The sequence below is a fragment of the Engystomops pustulosus genome, chromosome 1 (assembly GCF_040894005.1).
Source record: "Engystomops pustulosus chromosome 1, aEngPut4.maternal, whole genome shotgun sequence".
NCBI lineage: Eukaryota > Metazoa > Chordata > Amphibia > Anura > Leptodactylidae > Engystomops > Engystomops pustulosus.
The window spans coordinates 9,863,534-9,881,659 of NC_092411.1; the positions used below are offsets into that span (position 1 = coordinate 9,863,534).

The following is an 18,126-nucleotide window of genomic DNA, read 5'->3' on the forward strand; positions in this document are numbered from 1 at the left end:
CAAGTACCAAAACCAATCTTACTACATAGTAACAGCAGGAAATAATGATAAAACACAGCATAAATGAAGTAGGTTAGGGGTGGCAATGACTTGGAGGGGTCTACGTGTAATTGTATGGGCTACGGGAGTCGGCTTGGTAAAAGTGTTAGGTAAAGGAGAGCCCTCCATCAGTTATAGGTGGCATGGAGGCATATATGGCTAATAACTGTCTGATGGCCTCCTATATCCAACCCATTAACTCATTTAAGTGACACCCTTCCGGTTTATTAAGGGTGGAGCACCTCAGTGGGTGGATTGGATAGGTGGGGTGCGGCTCAGCCAAACAATTTTATGAATAAGGGGCATGCAGCCCAGCTCCCCACCTAAATCCCACTGTGCAGACAGGGTTCTTCTGGAGCCGGGAGGTGCTTGCACTGGACCACTGCTGGCACATTTAGTTCTTCAGTGAAGGACTGATGGAGGTCCTCCTGTCATGTACAGAGTGATGGAGGCCCCCTCCCAGTGCCCCAGATGCCCACTCTCTCATCCGGGCTTGGTTACACAATGCTAAGGCAGAGCGACATCAGAAATTATCTAAGACAGTGGTGGCGAACCTATGGCACGGGTGCCAGAGGCGGCACTCGGAGCCCTTTCTGTGGGCACCCGGGCCATCACCTCAGCATGAAGTTCACCAGACAGGACTCAAAGAATCTTCCAAAATGATAGGCGAATTTGCCCTCCCCTTTCAACTGCGTTGGGTCCTTAGGAGGGTGAAGGATTGAAAATTGTCAATGAACAAGGAGAAATAAATTACTGCTTATATTGCTGTGCTGGCACTTTGCAATAAATAAGTGGCTTTTGGTTGAAGTTTGGGCACTCAGGCTCTAAAAGGTTCGCCATCACTGATCTAAGAGAAGCAATTATTTCTGCCCATCATAAATCTACCCAGGAGTGGAGTCTAGATGGCTCAGTTAGCAGGTTAAATGTCCAAGTTCATGAAACCACAATTAGAAATGACTGAGCATGTTGTGTGTGGAAGACTAACAAGGGGGAAAGCCTCTTCACTCTTAAAAAACAATTTACATCTGAAAAAACTACTAGATTTTTAGAACAATGTCCTGTAAACGGATTAAACCCAAGTGTAGATCATATTACACAGCACAAAATTTGGACAAATCCAACCTCATCAGCACAAAGACCTCATAGTAGATATCCAGCAAGTTGCTGGAGGGGTTTGATTTGGGCTTGTTTTGCAAATTCGTCTTGAAGTAATTGAGTCAACCGTGAACTCTCCTCAATACTTAGGTATTCAAGACACAAATATGAGACCATATACAGCTAAAGCTTGGCCGGAACTGGGTCATATAGTAGGAACACGATCCCAAGGACAGCAGGAAATCTACAACAGAATTGCTGAAAAAGGACTCGTGACTACCTACATCCAAACTCCCAGCTTATTGTTGATGATGCAATGGCCCAGTCACAGTCCAGACCTCAACCCAATAAAAATGCTGTAACGGCACCTTAAGAAAGCGGAGCATAGATGCCCCAAACCTTAAAGGTCCAGATGTTTCCTTATTATGTCCTGTTATAGACTTTTAGTAGGGTGGTGAGTACAGGTAAGTCCTTTTTTACCCTTGACTTATAATTTCCCTAGGTAAGTGTCTCAAGATTACCATCCTTAAATAAATAACTAATTTCAGAGTTTTATTTCCTCAGACGTTCATCTCAGATCATTCATATCTAGATATCTCCGGCTAAGAATAGAGGTACGGAGTGATCTATCTGTACAGATTGTCCTAGCAGAGCTCTGGGGACCTTTATCTGATCCCTACTGAGTCCATAGAAATTCCAGCCATGGTGATCATGTTGCTGGAGATGGCAATCATGTCTTCATAGGTGTCCCATCCCTTGCACAGCACTGCGATGGCTTTCCTGTGGAACCAAGTTTTGGAGCCAAGGTGGAAGCATCATTGTGCATTGAGGGTCCTCAACTATAAGGGGTCCTTGATGTAAACTGATCCATGAACCTGCCAGTAGACTTATGTTGGTCTTACCTTTAAATCAAGGACCTCCCAAATAACCATCACATATACCTGGAGCTTAATTGACCTAGGAGTCTCTTCACTACTATCCCAACCACATCTTTACATTCAGTCCACATTCATGAGGAGCACATAAAAAGAATGGGGCTCATTTACTTCCTGTCCCGACGCGTTGTCTGACGTGGATTCGGGTCTGCCAGGATTCACTAAGTTCGTGCGCCCGATATCCAGTAGGTGTCGCTGCTGTGCCGAGTTCCACCGGAGTTTACCTGCTTCTTCTCGGTGCATGTAAGTGCTTGATCTTGCGTCACATTTAGTTTTTAAAATTCCGCGGTTTTTCCGAATCCGTCAGGTTGTATAATTGCCACGCTCCCCAATTTCTGTCACGTGAAAGCCGGCGCGATAGGGCCAAAATCCGATCGCGTGCGCCAAAATCCCGGCGGAATTCGGCACAAAACGTAAACATTCGGGAAACCCGACGAAAGTGCGGCCGCGGAGCCCTTAGTAAATGAGCCCCAATGTCTCTGACCCTGAAGGACCAAGAATTGGCATACGTTATGTGGACATTCCATTATGAACATCCTATACATGTAATGCTCCATTTCACCAGAAGAGGTGCTGTGGGGAGACTTATACTTATCTTATCCGAATTAGGAAGACCATTATTACCAAAAACTATTGACCAATGCAGACCCTTTACACCAAAGTTGATATTAGATATTAGGGTGGAACCTGAAGGATATCCATCCCCTATCTTACTTGTGCGGAATGCAACCTTCACTATTAACTCAAAAAGTATCATTGTTGATGATAAGTAAAAGCCCCAAAAACACACAAATAAATCTGCATCTGGATTGTGGCACAGAAACAGAATGAAAGTTTTGGACTTGTGAAGTCAAAGTCTTGAATCAAGTCTGGTGGACATGATAGGATAAGTCCAAAAACTTGGGACATGTTTCTGTTACCGGATTTGCCAAGACAAAGATAATATTTCTTGGCAGCGCTCGGTGTCACTTTCCTGGAAAATAAAGATTTTTTTATCCCTAGAGAAACTGAAATTGGAGTTTTTCTTGGCACAGCCTCGAGAGGAGATTAGTCTGTGCCAGGGCAGGTACTTGGCACCAATGATACAAAGTGCAGGGCATAGAGCAATCACACCACCACATCCTCTGAAAGAAGAGATGAAGCAGACGCTCTGAGGACAGACTATACGAGGGAGCTGCCACCATACTGGGACTTCCATCAGCCTATCCCCAATGTAGACAACAAGACCAGACCCCGATTCATGGAGGCAAAAGCCCTGGGATTTGTAAACTGCTTCAAAACCTCTCCAAACCCTGTGCATACAACTGAGAACTTATTTTGTCCACCTACAAGCATGGTGGGAATGGCTCGGTTACTACTTGAGGTTCTATGGGATATGGAGGGGTGTTATATGTTATTATACGGAACGTTTTTGTCATATTCCCCCTCTGCAGTGTTGGTCTCAAAGCAAGTCAATGGTTAAAATCCAGAGTGCTTTGCTCAGCTTTAAAGCTATCCTTGGGGCTGGATTTATCTGCCAGTGATTTAGATTTTTCCTACAACCTGTGTATCTGTGTCCCAAAGATTTCCTGACTACCCTTTGCTCCTTGATTCAGTACTGCGTTACCTTCTAGTGTCTGACCTCAGTCCACACTCCTGACTATTCTCTTGACTGCTATCGTTAGAAAATAACACGAATATTTGGGCACTTTATGGGACTATGCACTGCAATGGTGCTTTTATCTTGATACATTAAACATTTATAAGGTAACTTTTATTAGGATACTATATGGCATTATACTATGATGATCATTTTTATGAGTACAGGTGGTCCTCTACTTAAGGACACCCGACTTACGGACGACCCCTAGTTACAGACGGACCCCTCTGCCCACTGTGACTTCTGGTGACCTCTCTGGATGTTACTATAGTCCCAGGCTGTAATGATCAGCTGTAAGGTGTTTGTAATGAAGCTTTATTGATAATCCTTGGTCCCATTACAGAAAAAAAAAATTAAACTACAATTGTCACTGGGGCAAAAAAATTTTTTGTCTGAAGCTACAATTATAAAATATACACTTCCGACTTACATACAAATTCAACTTAAGAACAAACCTATGGAACCTATCCTGTACGTCACCTGGGGTCTGCCTGTATTCCATTTGGATATTAGAGGACACTATTATTTGAGCACATTATGTCACTATTTATTTTGAATTGTACATGTTACATTTAGGTTTTTTTTGGTAACAATTATTTGAATATCAAATAATAATATACCGTATATACTCGAGTATAAGCCGACCCGAGTATAAGCCGAGTCCCCTAATTTTACCACAAAATACTGGGAAAACCTATTGACTCGAGTATAAGCCGAGGGTGGGAAATGCATTGGTCACAGCCGCCCCAGTGTATATAGCCTGCCAGCCCCTGCCCCAGTGTATATAGCCTGCCAGCCCCTGCCCCAGGGTATATAGCCTGCCAGCCCCTGCCCCAGGGTATATAGCCTGCCAGCCCCTGCCCCAGGGTATATAGCCTGCCAGCCCCTGCCCCAGGGTATATAGCCTGCCAGCCCCTGCCCCAGGGTATATAGCCTGCCAGCCCCTGCCCCAGGGTATATAGCCTGCCAGCCCCTGCCCCAGGGTATATAGCCTGCCAGCCCCTGCCCCAGTGTATATAGCCTGCCGCCGCTGCCGGACAGATCGCACAGAAGATATACAGGGGTCGCCAGAAAGGTGAGTTTAGATATATTTATTTTTTTGACTCGAGTATAAGCCGAGTTTGGGGTTTTCAGCACATTTTTTGTGCTGAAAAACTAGGCTTATACTCGAGTATATAAGGTAATTGCTCTTTATATAGAATGTTGGGAGGTTATATAGATGGTAACACGACCCTATCATAAAAACATACAAGCATAAAATATTGTCTCTACATAGGGTATACTGTATACGTGAAGAATCCAGATATAGACTATAGACGATGAAGATTACAATAAAAGATGTCGCAAAAGCAGTTGGTCGCAGAACATTGTCACAAACTCTATAGAAATATTGAAGGTTTTCATAGTTTATACAGTTGAAATAAGACACATGTCCATCAAGTTCAATCAAGTTTTACCATAGATATGATCACAGTCATGGGACAGGTCACCAGAAGGTTACATTTAAGACTGTGAAGTTTCCAGACTTATGTTAAAGTAAGTGGATTCAGTAATCTTAACACTTCTGATAAAGAATTCAGACCAATATTACTAACCTTTCTTCTTGTTGTAGTCATCCTCTTCTTCATTGGAAGACTCGGAGTGATAATGAAGAAGCTCCTGCTCATACAACTCAAGGTAACTCAACTTTTTTGGTTTCTTGGACTTATCACCCTTCTTTTTGTCCGACTCCTTGGCAGATTTCTTGGACTTTTTCTTCTTTGAGCTTCCATCCTCCTCATCTTCATCAGAGACCACGTCGTCATCTTCATCCTTTTTCTTTTTCTTCTTCTTCTTCCCGTCGGTATCTTTTCCAGACTTGGACTTTTTCTTCTTCTTCACGACTTCCTCGTCTTCTTCATCATCGAGCTCTTCTTCCTCTTCTTCTTCCTCCTCCTCTTCCTCATCTCGCTTTTTCTTCCGCTTCTCTTTCATGTCATTATTGTTCTTTTCCTTAATTGTTTTCAGGTCACGTTCTATAAAGTCAACATCGTCGTCTTCTTCTTCTTCTACTGCTTCTAATTCTTCTTCTTCTACTTCTTCTAAAAAGTCTTCTTCCTCTTCATACTTTGGAGCTTTGTCTTTGGGTTTTGAGGTCTTTACTTGGTCTTTTTTCTTCTTTGTCGACTTCCGTACTGGTTTTTTTACTGGTTCTTCCTCCTGATCCTCTTCGTCTTCTAGCTCTTCCGATAGGCTCTGTTTTCGCAATACTTCGACCTTCTGCTTACTGGGACTAACTGAACTACTTGATGACTTCTTCTTCTTCTTGTTCTTCAAGTTAGATGACCTCTTCTTCAGGTCCTCGTCTTCATCACCCTCTTGCATTTCATCTTGGCTCTTAGTTTTATTCTTTTTCGGCGCCATCACTTATTTATGGAAATCTACCCTCTTTTTTCACCCTGACTTTCACCCCTTTGGCTGAATCGAGTAACGATATGGACAGTGATATGAAAACCGGCCAATCGAATCCAGGCCCTTAATTAGAAAAGACCTAAGGAGGGCACATGGTTAAACTCTGATCTTGTCTCTGTTGCCACGAAAGAAAGATACTGATATTGTGTCCTGCTGGGAGTAACCTCATGAAAAATTACTTACTGCTTCGTATGTCATGTGACCGGCAGAGAAAGCAACGTGAAAAAAGAGATCCTCTGGGCGAGCTTATCTTACTGCACTGAGTTTCATCTTCATTATTCATAGTGTCAGGATCGCTTTACAGATAAGAGATGTCTCAGTGTTACCTCAATATTTGCAGGCCGGTCCAGCTATCATCAAATGATTAATGGGGAGAAGAGGAAAACATAAAGGAGAAGAGTAGAAACGATAATAATGGATTCTACGGAATGTTCCTCTATAACCGTTACATTGTATCAGACCGGGGAATGATATAATTACCATTGCCCGCATTTTCAAAATGGCAATTTCACCCCTTCCCTTCCTGGCCGTATACTTGTATCCAGTGCAGGGGCGTAACTACAGTAGTAGACGCCATAGCAGCTGCAATGGGGCCCACAGCGTCAGGGGGCCCCATCATCCAACCTGACAAACTAAAGAATGGAGGATGCACCCCATTATATACATATTATACTGCACATTGTACAAAATAATATTTGTATGACATATATGTGATGTATATATGCTGTATCTGTGATGTGTATATACTGTATATGTACAGAATGTATGCTATGGGGCCCTGCCTCTCCTACTTACGCCACTGATTCAGTTTTTATTTAATGTGATTGATGCCAAAATTTGATACTGTGGCTTACTATGTAAAGTATTCATAGAATTATAGACAATAAACATAGACTCGATCTTCTCAAGATCAAATATCCGAAGAACAATAGGAAGGCTCAGGGTATGAATAGAGCTCCGAGCAATAATTAAGACGTCCTGCTAGCTAATGTTATACCCAGGGGGGTCATTATCATAAAAGGGGATGAGAGATTAAAAATCTATGCAAGATAGGATATGATAGGATAAGATAGGATATGACCAATACTGGAGGGTCAAAGAAATATTCTAGAACATATTTAGTCTTGAATTTATATTGCTAAACAAATCCACTAAAAAAGTACAAAAGACTCATCCATACAGAACACCTACATAAATACAGACCCTCCCCCAGCCCCCAAGTAAGTAAAAACCTCAATATCTGTACTAGGTCTTCTATCCTTTATAGCAATTGTCTCTTGGTATAGGGAATAGTAACTTTATGAGCCCCCAAGGCACCCAGGCAAGGCTTCAACCATTCCCACTGGACTCCCCCAAATTAGTCCTAGTGATCTAATGAAGGATGTTAAGACCATTTTATCCTGATTGCTACTGGAAAGCAGACAAGGGATAAACGGTGGCCAATAGGTGGCTTAACCCCACTTAGACAAATTTCTGGCACTGTCAATATCTAATAGGATGATTATCACACATCAGGCAGATCACACATAGAGAGAACTGTGCAGCCATAAAGTACAGCTGCACAGTTCTCTTTCTGTACTTCCTACAATTATCTTTATGATCAATGTGGAGCTTCCTGTCATGGAAAGGACAGTCCCTCAGCATAGATGGGCTTTTTACAACACCCCAGGGATTAACATGATGGCGTATTTTCAGAAGAGGCAATTCATGTCTGATACTTGGTGGACTGACACGAGCCCCCAATCAGATGTTCGGGTTGTTCGGAGCTGGGTAGTGGCAGGAAACTGTTAAAGTAGCCATTGATCCCACTGACATCTACTGAAGTGGGGACTGCAAATTCATGCTACCAAACAAAGCATAAAATCAGCCTGTCCTTAAACTAGCATCTTATAATTATATCTGCCTAGTCCCATGGAGTCTCGCATTAGCCCCCTCATGCCCCGAAACCACAAGGTATAACGAGGTTCACCACTTCATTCCCCTTGATCACTTTGGGACTCTAGCATTAACCCTTTAACTGCCCTATACTGGCAGGTATAGAGACTTTAACCCTTTACTGCTACATACTACCAAGTAGTCTAGCATTAACCCCTTTATTGCCCTAGACCTGGTAGAGTGCTGTATGTTATATTTACTCAGAGGGAGATGTCCCACTCAAAAAATATTTTGGAGGGGACGTTGATATATGGAATGGCCTATACCCTGGTATATAGATGATCATGACTTGACCTTGCACATGTATATAGATAGCAACATCTTCATATATAACTCAAGTTCTAGTCCCAATGTGATAGATAACCTGACCTGTAACCTTAAAGAGAACCTGACAGCAGGTTTTACCCCACTAAGCCACTAGTCCCCTCAGGTAGGATATGAAAGGTCCTTTCCAAAATTCCCTCTTTTATCTAAAATCTTAGGGGCTAGTAGTGTAATGGGGTAAAACCTGGTGACAGGTTCCCTTTAAATACCAGGGGAAGCCCATTGTGCGCTCATCATCAGCATCGCCCAGTTACAGGCAGATGGTGGATAACAATAGAAGGTATCGGTGCATAGAGGAAAACTGGGAAAAGGACCAAGACACTGGCTGGAAACCTTAGTTAAAGTTGTCAAGTGTATTTATAGCAGCTTATTATGTGATTATTACTGATAACAGGTGCAGGGTGAGGATGCAGGACCTCCTGCCAAGACCGGGGAGAGAAATCACCCGACGAAGCCCAAAGCAAACTCCTCGTAGTAAGATAATGCAGAAATAACGTAAGATAAAGCCCATATTTTAGATCTGTGATACTAAAAAGTAACAAAATTGCATCATGTATCACAAAATTCTCTGCATTATGCATTTATAGTCTATGCAAATAAGTTCTCTCCAAAACGGAAGACAAGGGTCTCTGTGCCCTATGAGAGACTGGGGGTCAATATTTAACTGATCCCTGAATTTGATGCTGATTATCAGGTATCAGGTCCAAAGTGCCCCCCAAACCAATCATAGTCTATAAGGAGAATGTATGCAAATGAGCTCTCCTCTAGAAAGAAGAACACTATCTCTCTAGTGACACCTGCTGGAGGAAGCTACTCGATTAGTCTAGTTTAACCAGTGAGTTCCACCTAGTATCTACCAAAACTAATATTACTGCTGTGTAGAAGCCTCTAGTAAGGGCAGAAGCCCCCCATTGTGGTAGGAGGCAATGGGCAACGATTATTAAGAAGAGCCAGTAGATCAGTGTATAGTGAAGTAACTGAGGCTATGGCGTAATATGCAGCAGCAGGGGTTACAGCAGGGGTCTCAAACTCGCGGCCCGCGGGACAATATTTTGCGGCGGCGGTCGGGTCGCGCTGCATGGAGAGGGCTCACAGGCTGAGCCCTCTCCATAGCCGGTAAGTCTTTGCTGCATATTGCTAGCACCGATCGCGGGTGTTTTCACAGCCTCAAAAAGATAGCGGCGCATGGGCGCCGCCATCTTACCTGGGATCGCCGCTCCCCGTGACGTCATCGGGGGGCGGCGATCCGTCTCCATGGTAGCCTCGGGTCTTCCGAAGACCCGAGGCTATTTCGTTTTAACCCCTTCATTACAATGTGCTGATAGCACATTGTAATGAATGAGGAGGAAATTCCCCATATACTGTAGTATGGCAGTATATGATAGGATCGATCAGACAACCTAGGGTTAAAGTACCCTAGGGAGTCTGAAAAATAGTATAAATAAAAATAAAAAAAAGTTTTAAAAAAAAAATAATAAAAAAACCTAAAATTTCAAATCACCCCTTTCCCTAGAACTGACATAAATATAAATAAACAGTAAAAATCATAAACACATTAGGTATCGACGCGTCCGAAAATGCCCAATCTATCAAAATATAATAATGGTTTTTCAATGCGTTTAACCCCGTTACGGAAAATAGCGCCCAAAGTCGAAAATGGCACTTTTTTGCCATTTTGAAAAATATAAAAAAATCTATAAAAAGTGATCAAAAGGTCGTACAGTCCTAAAAATGATATCATTGAACATATTATCAAATTTCGCAAAAAATGACACCACCCACAGCTCCGTACACCGAAGTATAAAAAAGTTATTAGCGCCAGAAGTTGGCAAAATCAAAAAAATAATTTTTGTACAGGAGGTTTTCATTTTTGTAAATGTATGAAAACATTATAAAACCTATACAAATTTGGTATCCCCTTAATCGTACCGACCCAAAGAATACAATAGACATGTCATTTGGGGCGCTCAGTGAAAGACGTAATATTCAAGCCCACAAGAAAATGGCGCAAATGCATTTTCATTGCATTTGGAATTTTTTTCCCGCTTCCGAGTACATGGCATGGAATATTTAATACCATCACTATGAAGTGCAATTTGTTACGCAGAAAACAAGCCGTCACACAGCTCTTTACGTGTAAAAATATAAAAAGTTATAGATTTTTGAAGGTGGGAGTGAAAAATGGACATGAAAAAACAGGAAAGGGCCCGTAACCGGTTAATCCCCTTCCCTCCGGTACTTGAAGAAGATGAAGTCGCCGTTCTGAACGCACTTGGTGCAGGTCAGAGCGGCGACTTCATCTTCTTCGATGGGAGGGACACGGGGAGGCAAGTACCGGGTGGGGGGAGGGGGGGGATGGAGTGTCCCTGACTGGGCTCAGTGCGGTAGGAGCTTGGGACCCCTCGGTGCACAGGACGCGTTCATAGAGAAAGCACGTCTCCCCGCTCGGGGCTTTCCTTGCGCTGGGAGACGCCATGACATTTGAATCTGAATAATGAGATTTTGTAAGCGCATTTTGTGTGGAAAACTTGATGCGGCCCAGTCTTACCCAGAACCTACCTCCAGCGGCCCCCAGGTAAATTGAGTTTGAGACCCCTGGGTTACAGTGTTCTCCTTCTACTCCATTCTCACTACATACAGATAAGACGTCACTGGATTTATATACTATATTATGGAGGTATCTACCATCTACATAGAGCTGAGCTGCTGTATCTAAGCTGCCATTACATAGCCATCCACCTTACATAGAGATGTACCACTGTATCTAAGCTGCCATTAGATAGACATCTACCTTGCAGAGAGATGTACCACTGTATCTAATCTGCCATTACATTGACATCTATGTTACATAGAGCTGAGCTGCTGTATCTAAGCTGCCATTATATAGTCATCCACCTTACATAGAGCTCAGCTGAAGTATCTAAGCTGCTATTATACAGATATTTTCCATGTATAGAGATCAGCTGCTGTATCTAAGCTGCCATTATACACATATCTACCATACATAGAGCTGAGTTGCTTTATCTAAGCAGCAATTATATAGCCATCCACCTTTCATAGAGCGGAGTTGCTGTATCTAAGCTGCACATAGTCGCTCCCTCCAATAGGAGGCACTATAAATCCAATTGTATACCTGCTCTGCCCAGCTGGTGGTCTCTGCAATGAAAACTGATACCCCCCGTAATAACACCCAGTGTATAACAAAGGCTTCTCATCGGCCATCCAGACCTCCTCCTCCTCCTCCTCCTGCTGCTGCTGCTGATGATGATGATTCCTCCATGATCACCCAACACAATTCAATGTTTTATTCCTGGATTTGTGGCATTTTAAGGTTTTCGGGGTCTGGGGTCTAAGTTGGATGTTTCTATTTTTAGTAAAAGGCAGCGGGGATAACTCGGATCACCACATTACACAGACAGGACCCACAGCCCAGATCTGACACCGACTGTACAGAATGTAGGGAACTCCAGAATGTCTCGAGAATGTTACATTGTCACAATTATAGTGTATTGTTATATTTCTCTAGCGTCAGTGTCAGGTAATGTCCCTTGAGATATTTGTAAACATATCTTTGTGTCTGTTGTTAGTAGAAGCAGGACTGTGATACATGGATTTATATTCCAGCATTTTGGCTTCTCCAATTGCATTGGGGAAGGGGGGGGGGTGTACTCACACCGCTGTGCTCTGTGCTCTCTGCAGCCAGTGTTATACATTGTCCCTGAAGAGATGTGTAATCATACCTCACACTGCTGTGCTCTGTGCTCTCTGCAGCCAGTGTTATACATTGTCCCTGAAGAGATGTGTAATCATACCTCACACTGCTGTGCTCTGTGCTCTCTGCAGCCAGTGTTATACATTGTCCCTGAAGAGATGTGTAATCATACCTCACACTGCTATGCACTGTGCTCTCTGCAGCCAGTGTTATACATTGTCCCTGAAGAGATGTGTAATCATACCTCACACTGCTGTGCTCTGTGCTCTCTGCAGCCAGTGTTATGTACTGTCCCTGGAGAGATGTGTAATCAGACCTCACACTGCTGTGCTCTGTGCTCTCTGCAGCCAGTGTTATGTACTGTCCCTGGAGAGATGTGTAATCATACCTCACACTGCTGTGCACTGTGCTCTCTGCAGCCAGTGTTATACATTGTCCCTGAAGAGATGTGTAATCAGACCTACGTTGTTAGTAGCAGCTGGTCTGTGAAATATAGATTTACATTCCAGGCTTGTAGCTTCTCCAAGTGCACTGTGTGTGTGGGGGTGGGAGAGGGGTGTTCTCACACTGCTGTGCCCTGTGCTCTCTAGCGTCAGTGTCAGGTATTGTCCCTTGAAAGATGTGTAAACATACTTTTGTGTGTGTATGTTAGTAGCAGCAGGACTGCGCAATATGGATTTATATTCCAGGATCTTATCCGAGTGCACAGGGGATGGGTCCTAACACTGTTGTGCTCCCTGGGCAATACCTCACACTGACTGCACAGGGCACAGCTGTGTGAGGACACACCTCCAGCACATTTGTAGAAGGTACGATCCTGCAATAAAATGCATACGTCACAGTCCTGCTGCGACTAACAAAGGTTGGATTACACATCTCTCCAGGAACAATACCTGACACTGGTTCCACAGAGCACAGCAGTGTGAGGACACACATCCAGTGCACTTTGAGAAGCTACAATGCTGCAATATACATCCTTATTTCACAGTCCTGCTGCTACTAACTATATAAACAAAGGTTGCATTACACATCTCTCCAGGGGCAATACCTGACATTGACTGCACAGGGCACAGCTGTGTGAGGACACACCTCCAGCGCACTTGGAGAAGGTACAATCCTGCAATAAAATGCTTATGCCACAGTCCTGCTGCTACTAACTACATACAGAAAGGGACAATACCTAACACTGTGTGTAGTTTTGTTATAACCCCCTTTAGCTACACTTTTTAGTACTTGCAGAGCCGTGACCTGACCTATGCTGCACACGTCTGCAGCTATGATCCCATCTCCGGCCTCGCTGCACCCTCAGGACAGCCGCTCCCGTTACATGACTGAGCCCTATAATTGCACGAGTCTTTGCTGCGCTCTCCTTTAACCTTCCCAATAAGTAAATGCCCCCTGACATCCAACTACCCAAATATCCTAAGAGATAAAACCTGAAATATTGGGCCTTTAGTCCTTGGGTGAATCTGCTTTAACAATGGATTAAGTTCCGAGGATGTTGCCTAATCTCTGAGTCCAATAACACCAAAGCAAATCCGTATTATACCCCTCCTATAGGCATTACATAGGGAGCTGGTCCTGCGGGGCCCTCTAGTGGCCAATGTGCATACTACATCTTATCCGCAAGTCACCCTGCAAACTACTGGAACTGTTTGTGTAACTACAATCTATAGAAGCTCGTTATATCACACAGGTACGCAGCTCGTTATATCACACAGGTGCGTGGCTCGTTATACCACACAGGTGCGCGGCTCGTTATATCACACAGGTGCGCGGCTCGTTATATCACACTGGTGCGCGGCTCGTTATATCACACGGGTGCGCGGCTCGTTATATCACACGGGTGCGCGGCTCGTTATATCACACAGGTGCACGGCTTGTTATATCACACAGGTGCACGGCTCGTTATATCACACAGGTGCACGGCTCGTTATATCACACAGGTGCGCGGCTCGTTATATCACACAGGTACGCGGCTCGTTATATCACACAGGTGCGTGGCTCGTTATACCACACAGGTGCACCGCTCGTTATATCACACAGGTGTGTGGCTCGTTATATCACACAGGTGCACGGCTCGTTATATCACACAGGTACGTGGCTCGTTACATCACACGGGTGCACGGCTCGTTATATCACACGGGTGCAGGGCTCGTTATATCACACAGGTACGCAGCTCGTTATATCACACAGGTACGTGGCTCGTTACATCACACGGGTGCACGGCTCGTTATATCACACAGGTGTGTGGCTCGTTATATCACACAGGTGCGTGGCTCATTATATCACACAGGTACGCGGCTCGTTATATCACACAGGTGCACGGCTCGTTATATCACACAGGTGCACCGCTCGTTATATCACACAGCTCTGATTACTATCTATGATACTGACGAGATGCACACCTGTGTGACTATAGACAGATTTTTATCCACAATAAAAATCAATAGAAAGCAATAGAAGCTTTCTATTGCAGGACAGCAAGCAGAGATTTAGAAAACCGTGAGGAACTGATACAGAAAGTATACTGGAAACTTCTAGAACTTTTCCTTACACAAACCATAGCAATTATTTGCAGAAAGTGGACGACCCCTTTAAGGCTCAATCCCATTTTTGGTAATGTGACCTTCGTCGCTTTATATGGTGATAACACTTTAACTTACCTAATTTATTTTGATATTTTTTATTTGTGACACTTATTTCATGTTAGTGCTAAATTTTGGTTAATATGTTTTGCGTTTATTTCTAAAATTTGGCGACATTTTTGAAAAAAAATTGCCATTTTCCAAGTTCTTAAAGATTTCCTATCCAGACAGATATAATTAGTTACTAACTAACATTTCCCAGACGTCGGCTTTATCTTCTCATCATTTGTAAAAATGTCTGTATATTTTATTTTGATGTCACGCGGCTACAAATCGTACTGCGATGTTCTGCATTTTCAAGGAGATTTCAGAATTTATCTGTTCCTTGGCAGTTCCTTGTTGTATAGGCGCACAGCGAGGCACAGGAGGGAAGGAGCGTCCTGCGTTAGGCTGTGAGGGCTTACTTTTTGCAGGATAAGATGCATTTTTCACAGATACAGGCAGTCCCTGGGTTACATACAGGATAGGTTCCATAGGTTTGTTCTTAAGTTGAATTTGTATGTAAGTCCGAAGTGTATATTTTATAGCTTGTAGCTTCAGACAAAAAAATTTTTTGCCCCAGTGACATTTGGAGTTTCACTTTTTTTTTCTGTATTGGGACCAATGATGATCAATAAACCTTCATTACAGACTCCTTACAGCTGATCAGTGCAGTCTGGGACTATAGTAACATCCAGAGAGCTTCACCAGAGGTCACAGTGGGCAGAGGGGTCCGTCTTTAACTAGGGGTCGTCTGTAAGTCGGGTGTCCTTAAGTAGGGGATCGGCTGTACTATATTCGGGTGGCTATGCCTTATTAATGTACATTTTGTGAGAGGCGATAGTAAAAAACATCAATCTGTATTTGATTTTTGAAAGGTTTTTTTCACCATAAATCCTTATTAAAATGTTATCTTTATTCTATGGTTCAGTACGATAACAGCAAAACGTTTTACTAATTTTATAGAAGAAAACCTGATTTTGGGAAATTTTTTAATTTTTGTACTGCTTTGTTTTGTTTTTATGGTCTATAGAGCTGTATGTGAGCCTGACACTCAGTGTTTCCTGATGCCTGTTCAGCCCCGGGTGAATTGGCATTGGCTCCATAACATACATGTATGTCATGGAGCATTCAGGTGTTAAAGGAAATCTCCCATCAGAATCCATCCTGATAAACCAGGGACATTACTCATAGATCCAGGCACCGGGACTGTGGTATCTTCTTATATGTGTTATCCATGGCCTCCTTCCTTCTAAAATCAACTTTTGTAATTACGCTAATAAGCCAGAAGGGCTCTGGGGGTGTTACCAGAGTTCCTCCATGCTGTAGCTCTACAGGCTGTTACACTGTCTCCTCCTCTGCTTCCTCAGCACTTTCCACCCCCTCTCTGCCTGATGTAATCTCACACAGTGGGAGGGGAAGTTCTCCTGCACAGTGTAACAGCTTTGGGTGACTCCTAAGGTCAGTCTCTAAGTGACCTTCCTGCTTTTCACACTTTAACCCCTTAAGGGGAGAGCACCAGGATGCTACTTCTTGATGTGGTCCCAGTAAAGGTGATGGATGAGTAAAACATCTCTATAAATCTCAAGAGATCAGGAAAAGAGAAATGTAGAACAAGACGAGGTCAGGGCTGAGTCAAGAGTCAGACAGTAAAGATTCATAGCCAGATGCGAGTCCTCCCAGGAGATAAAGTAGAGATGCCAGGCAGGGCCGCCATCATGGGGGGTGTAGTGTGACTCTGTTCAGGGGACCCCAGGAGGAGAAGGGGCCCTAAGTCACAGAACTGGGGCTCATTTACCAAGGGTTCAAATCGTGCACTTTCATCGGGTTTCCCAAAGATTTCCGATGTGCGCCAAATTGCCCCGGGATTTTGCTGCACGCAATCGGATTGTGGCGCATAGGCGCCGACTTTCACGCGACAGAAATCGGGGGGCGTGACCATCGGACAACCCGATGGATTCAGAAAAAACGCAGAATTTAAAAAAGAATTTGTGTTGCAAGATCAGCACTTACATGCACCGGGACGAAGAAGGTGAACTCCGGGGGACCTCAGCGCAGCAGCGACACCTGCTGGATATCGGGTGCACAACCTTAGTGAATCCCGGCAGACCCAATCCTTGTAGGAGAACGCGCCTCGGGATCACGACTGGACCGGGTAAGTAAATCTGCCCTACTGTGTACACCTGGGGGATGATCATTCTGTGGGGGGCCCACAAAATTTGCCAATTAGGGGTCCCCAAACTTCCTAGTGGCGGTCCTGATGCCAAGAGCACGGGAAAGTCAGCAAAAACAAATTTAGAGTATTAAGATGCTCAGGCCCCTTTCTGGAGGATATAACCAGGGGCTGAGGTTGTGGACTGGCCCTTGAAATGAAAAGGATGTAGGGGGAGAGCATAGAAATGGCCACCGGACAGACGCCATGACTTCTGGGAGGAGCCGGCACAGGCTGCCATGGACCATCAGCTACAACCTCTCTAAAAGTGTCACCCACATGTGATCACCCCAGAAGCAGCAGCCACAACAAAAATGTGAACAGAAAAAAAAATTAATTAATCTAAAAAAATAAATGTGGCTAATTTTTTGGAAAGCTCTGGCTGGTAGTGTTATAGGGGCACAGTGGAGATCAACCTTTCAATGTTATGGGGGAACTCTAGGCATAACTCATAGGACATGTTATCTCATGGACGTTTCTACCACCAGGGAGAAAGCACAATGGGGGGGGGGATGCAGTCTGTTAACCAAATAACCTAGAAACTGAATATTATGCAGGGAAACTGTAGCTGTTAAATTTACCCTTGGACGAACGGGTTCTCTTTCAGGACGTGCTGGAGAATCTCGCTCTGTCCAAACAAGATGGTTAGAAAAGACACAGGATGTAGCATTAACGTTCACCACTAGATGGCGCAATCAGTTTGAAAATATGTATTTCATGTACAACACTAATCTTCTATAGATCATTGCAGAGGAGAAAGAGAAAGCCAAAAACCATAAATAACCTCAAGGATTTTAATAAATATTTACAAATACAATAAAATTAAAGAAATAGGAAATTTAAAATGTAGCGAAAAGAAAATCTATGTTTCAGAGACATTTATGAAATTGGGGCTTATTTACTAAGGCTCCAAACGGCGCACTTTCGTCGGGTTTCACGATTATTTCCGTTTTGCGCCGCATTGCCCGGGTTTTTGGCACACGTGATCGGACTGTGGCGCATTGGCGCCAGCTTGCATGCGACAGAAATCAGGGGGTGTGGCCGTGACAACCCAATGGATTCGGACAAACCGCGGAATTTAAAAAAGGATTTGTGTCGCAAGCACCAGAAAGAAGAAGGTGAACTCCGGCGGACCTCGGCGCGGAAGCGACACATGC

The 18,126-nt window shown here is 43.8% G+C and overlaps 1 protein-coding gene across 2 annotated transcripts in view; it reads right to left on the reverse strand.

Annotated features, from left to right (window-relative positions):
* LOXHD1 (lipoxygenase homology PLAT domains 1) overlaps positions 1 to 18,126 on the reverse strand; it is a 176,822-nt gene that overhangs the window by 112,510 nt on the left and 46,186 nt on the right. Inside the window, exon 1 of one of the 2 annotated variants that reach the window (XM_072132875.1) lies at positions 5,304 to 6,126. The exons of the other annotated variant lie outside the window; for it this stretch is intronic. Within the exon in view, the coding sequence (XP_071988976.1) occupies positions 5,304 to 6,111 (808 nt within the window). The 5' untranslated portion in view covers positions 6,112 to 6,126. Of the gene's footprint in view, positions 1 to 5,303; positions 6,127 to 18,126 lie in introns of those variants that run through there. 2 annotated transcript variants of the gene reach the window in all.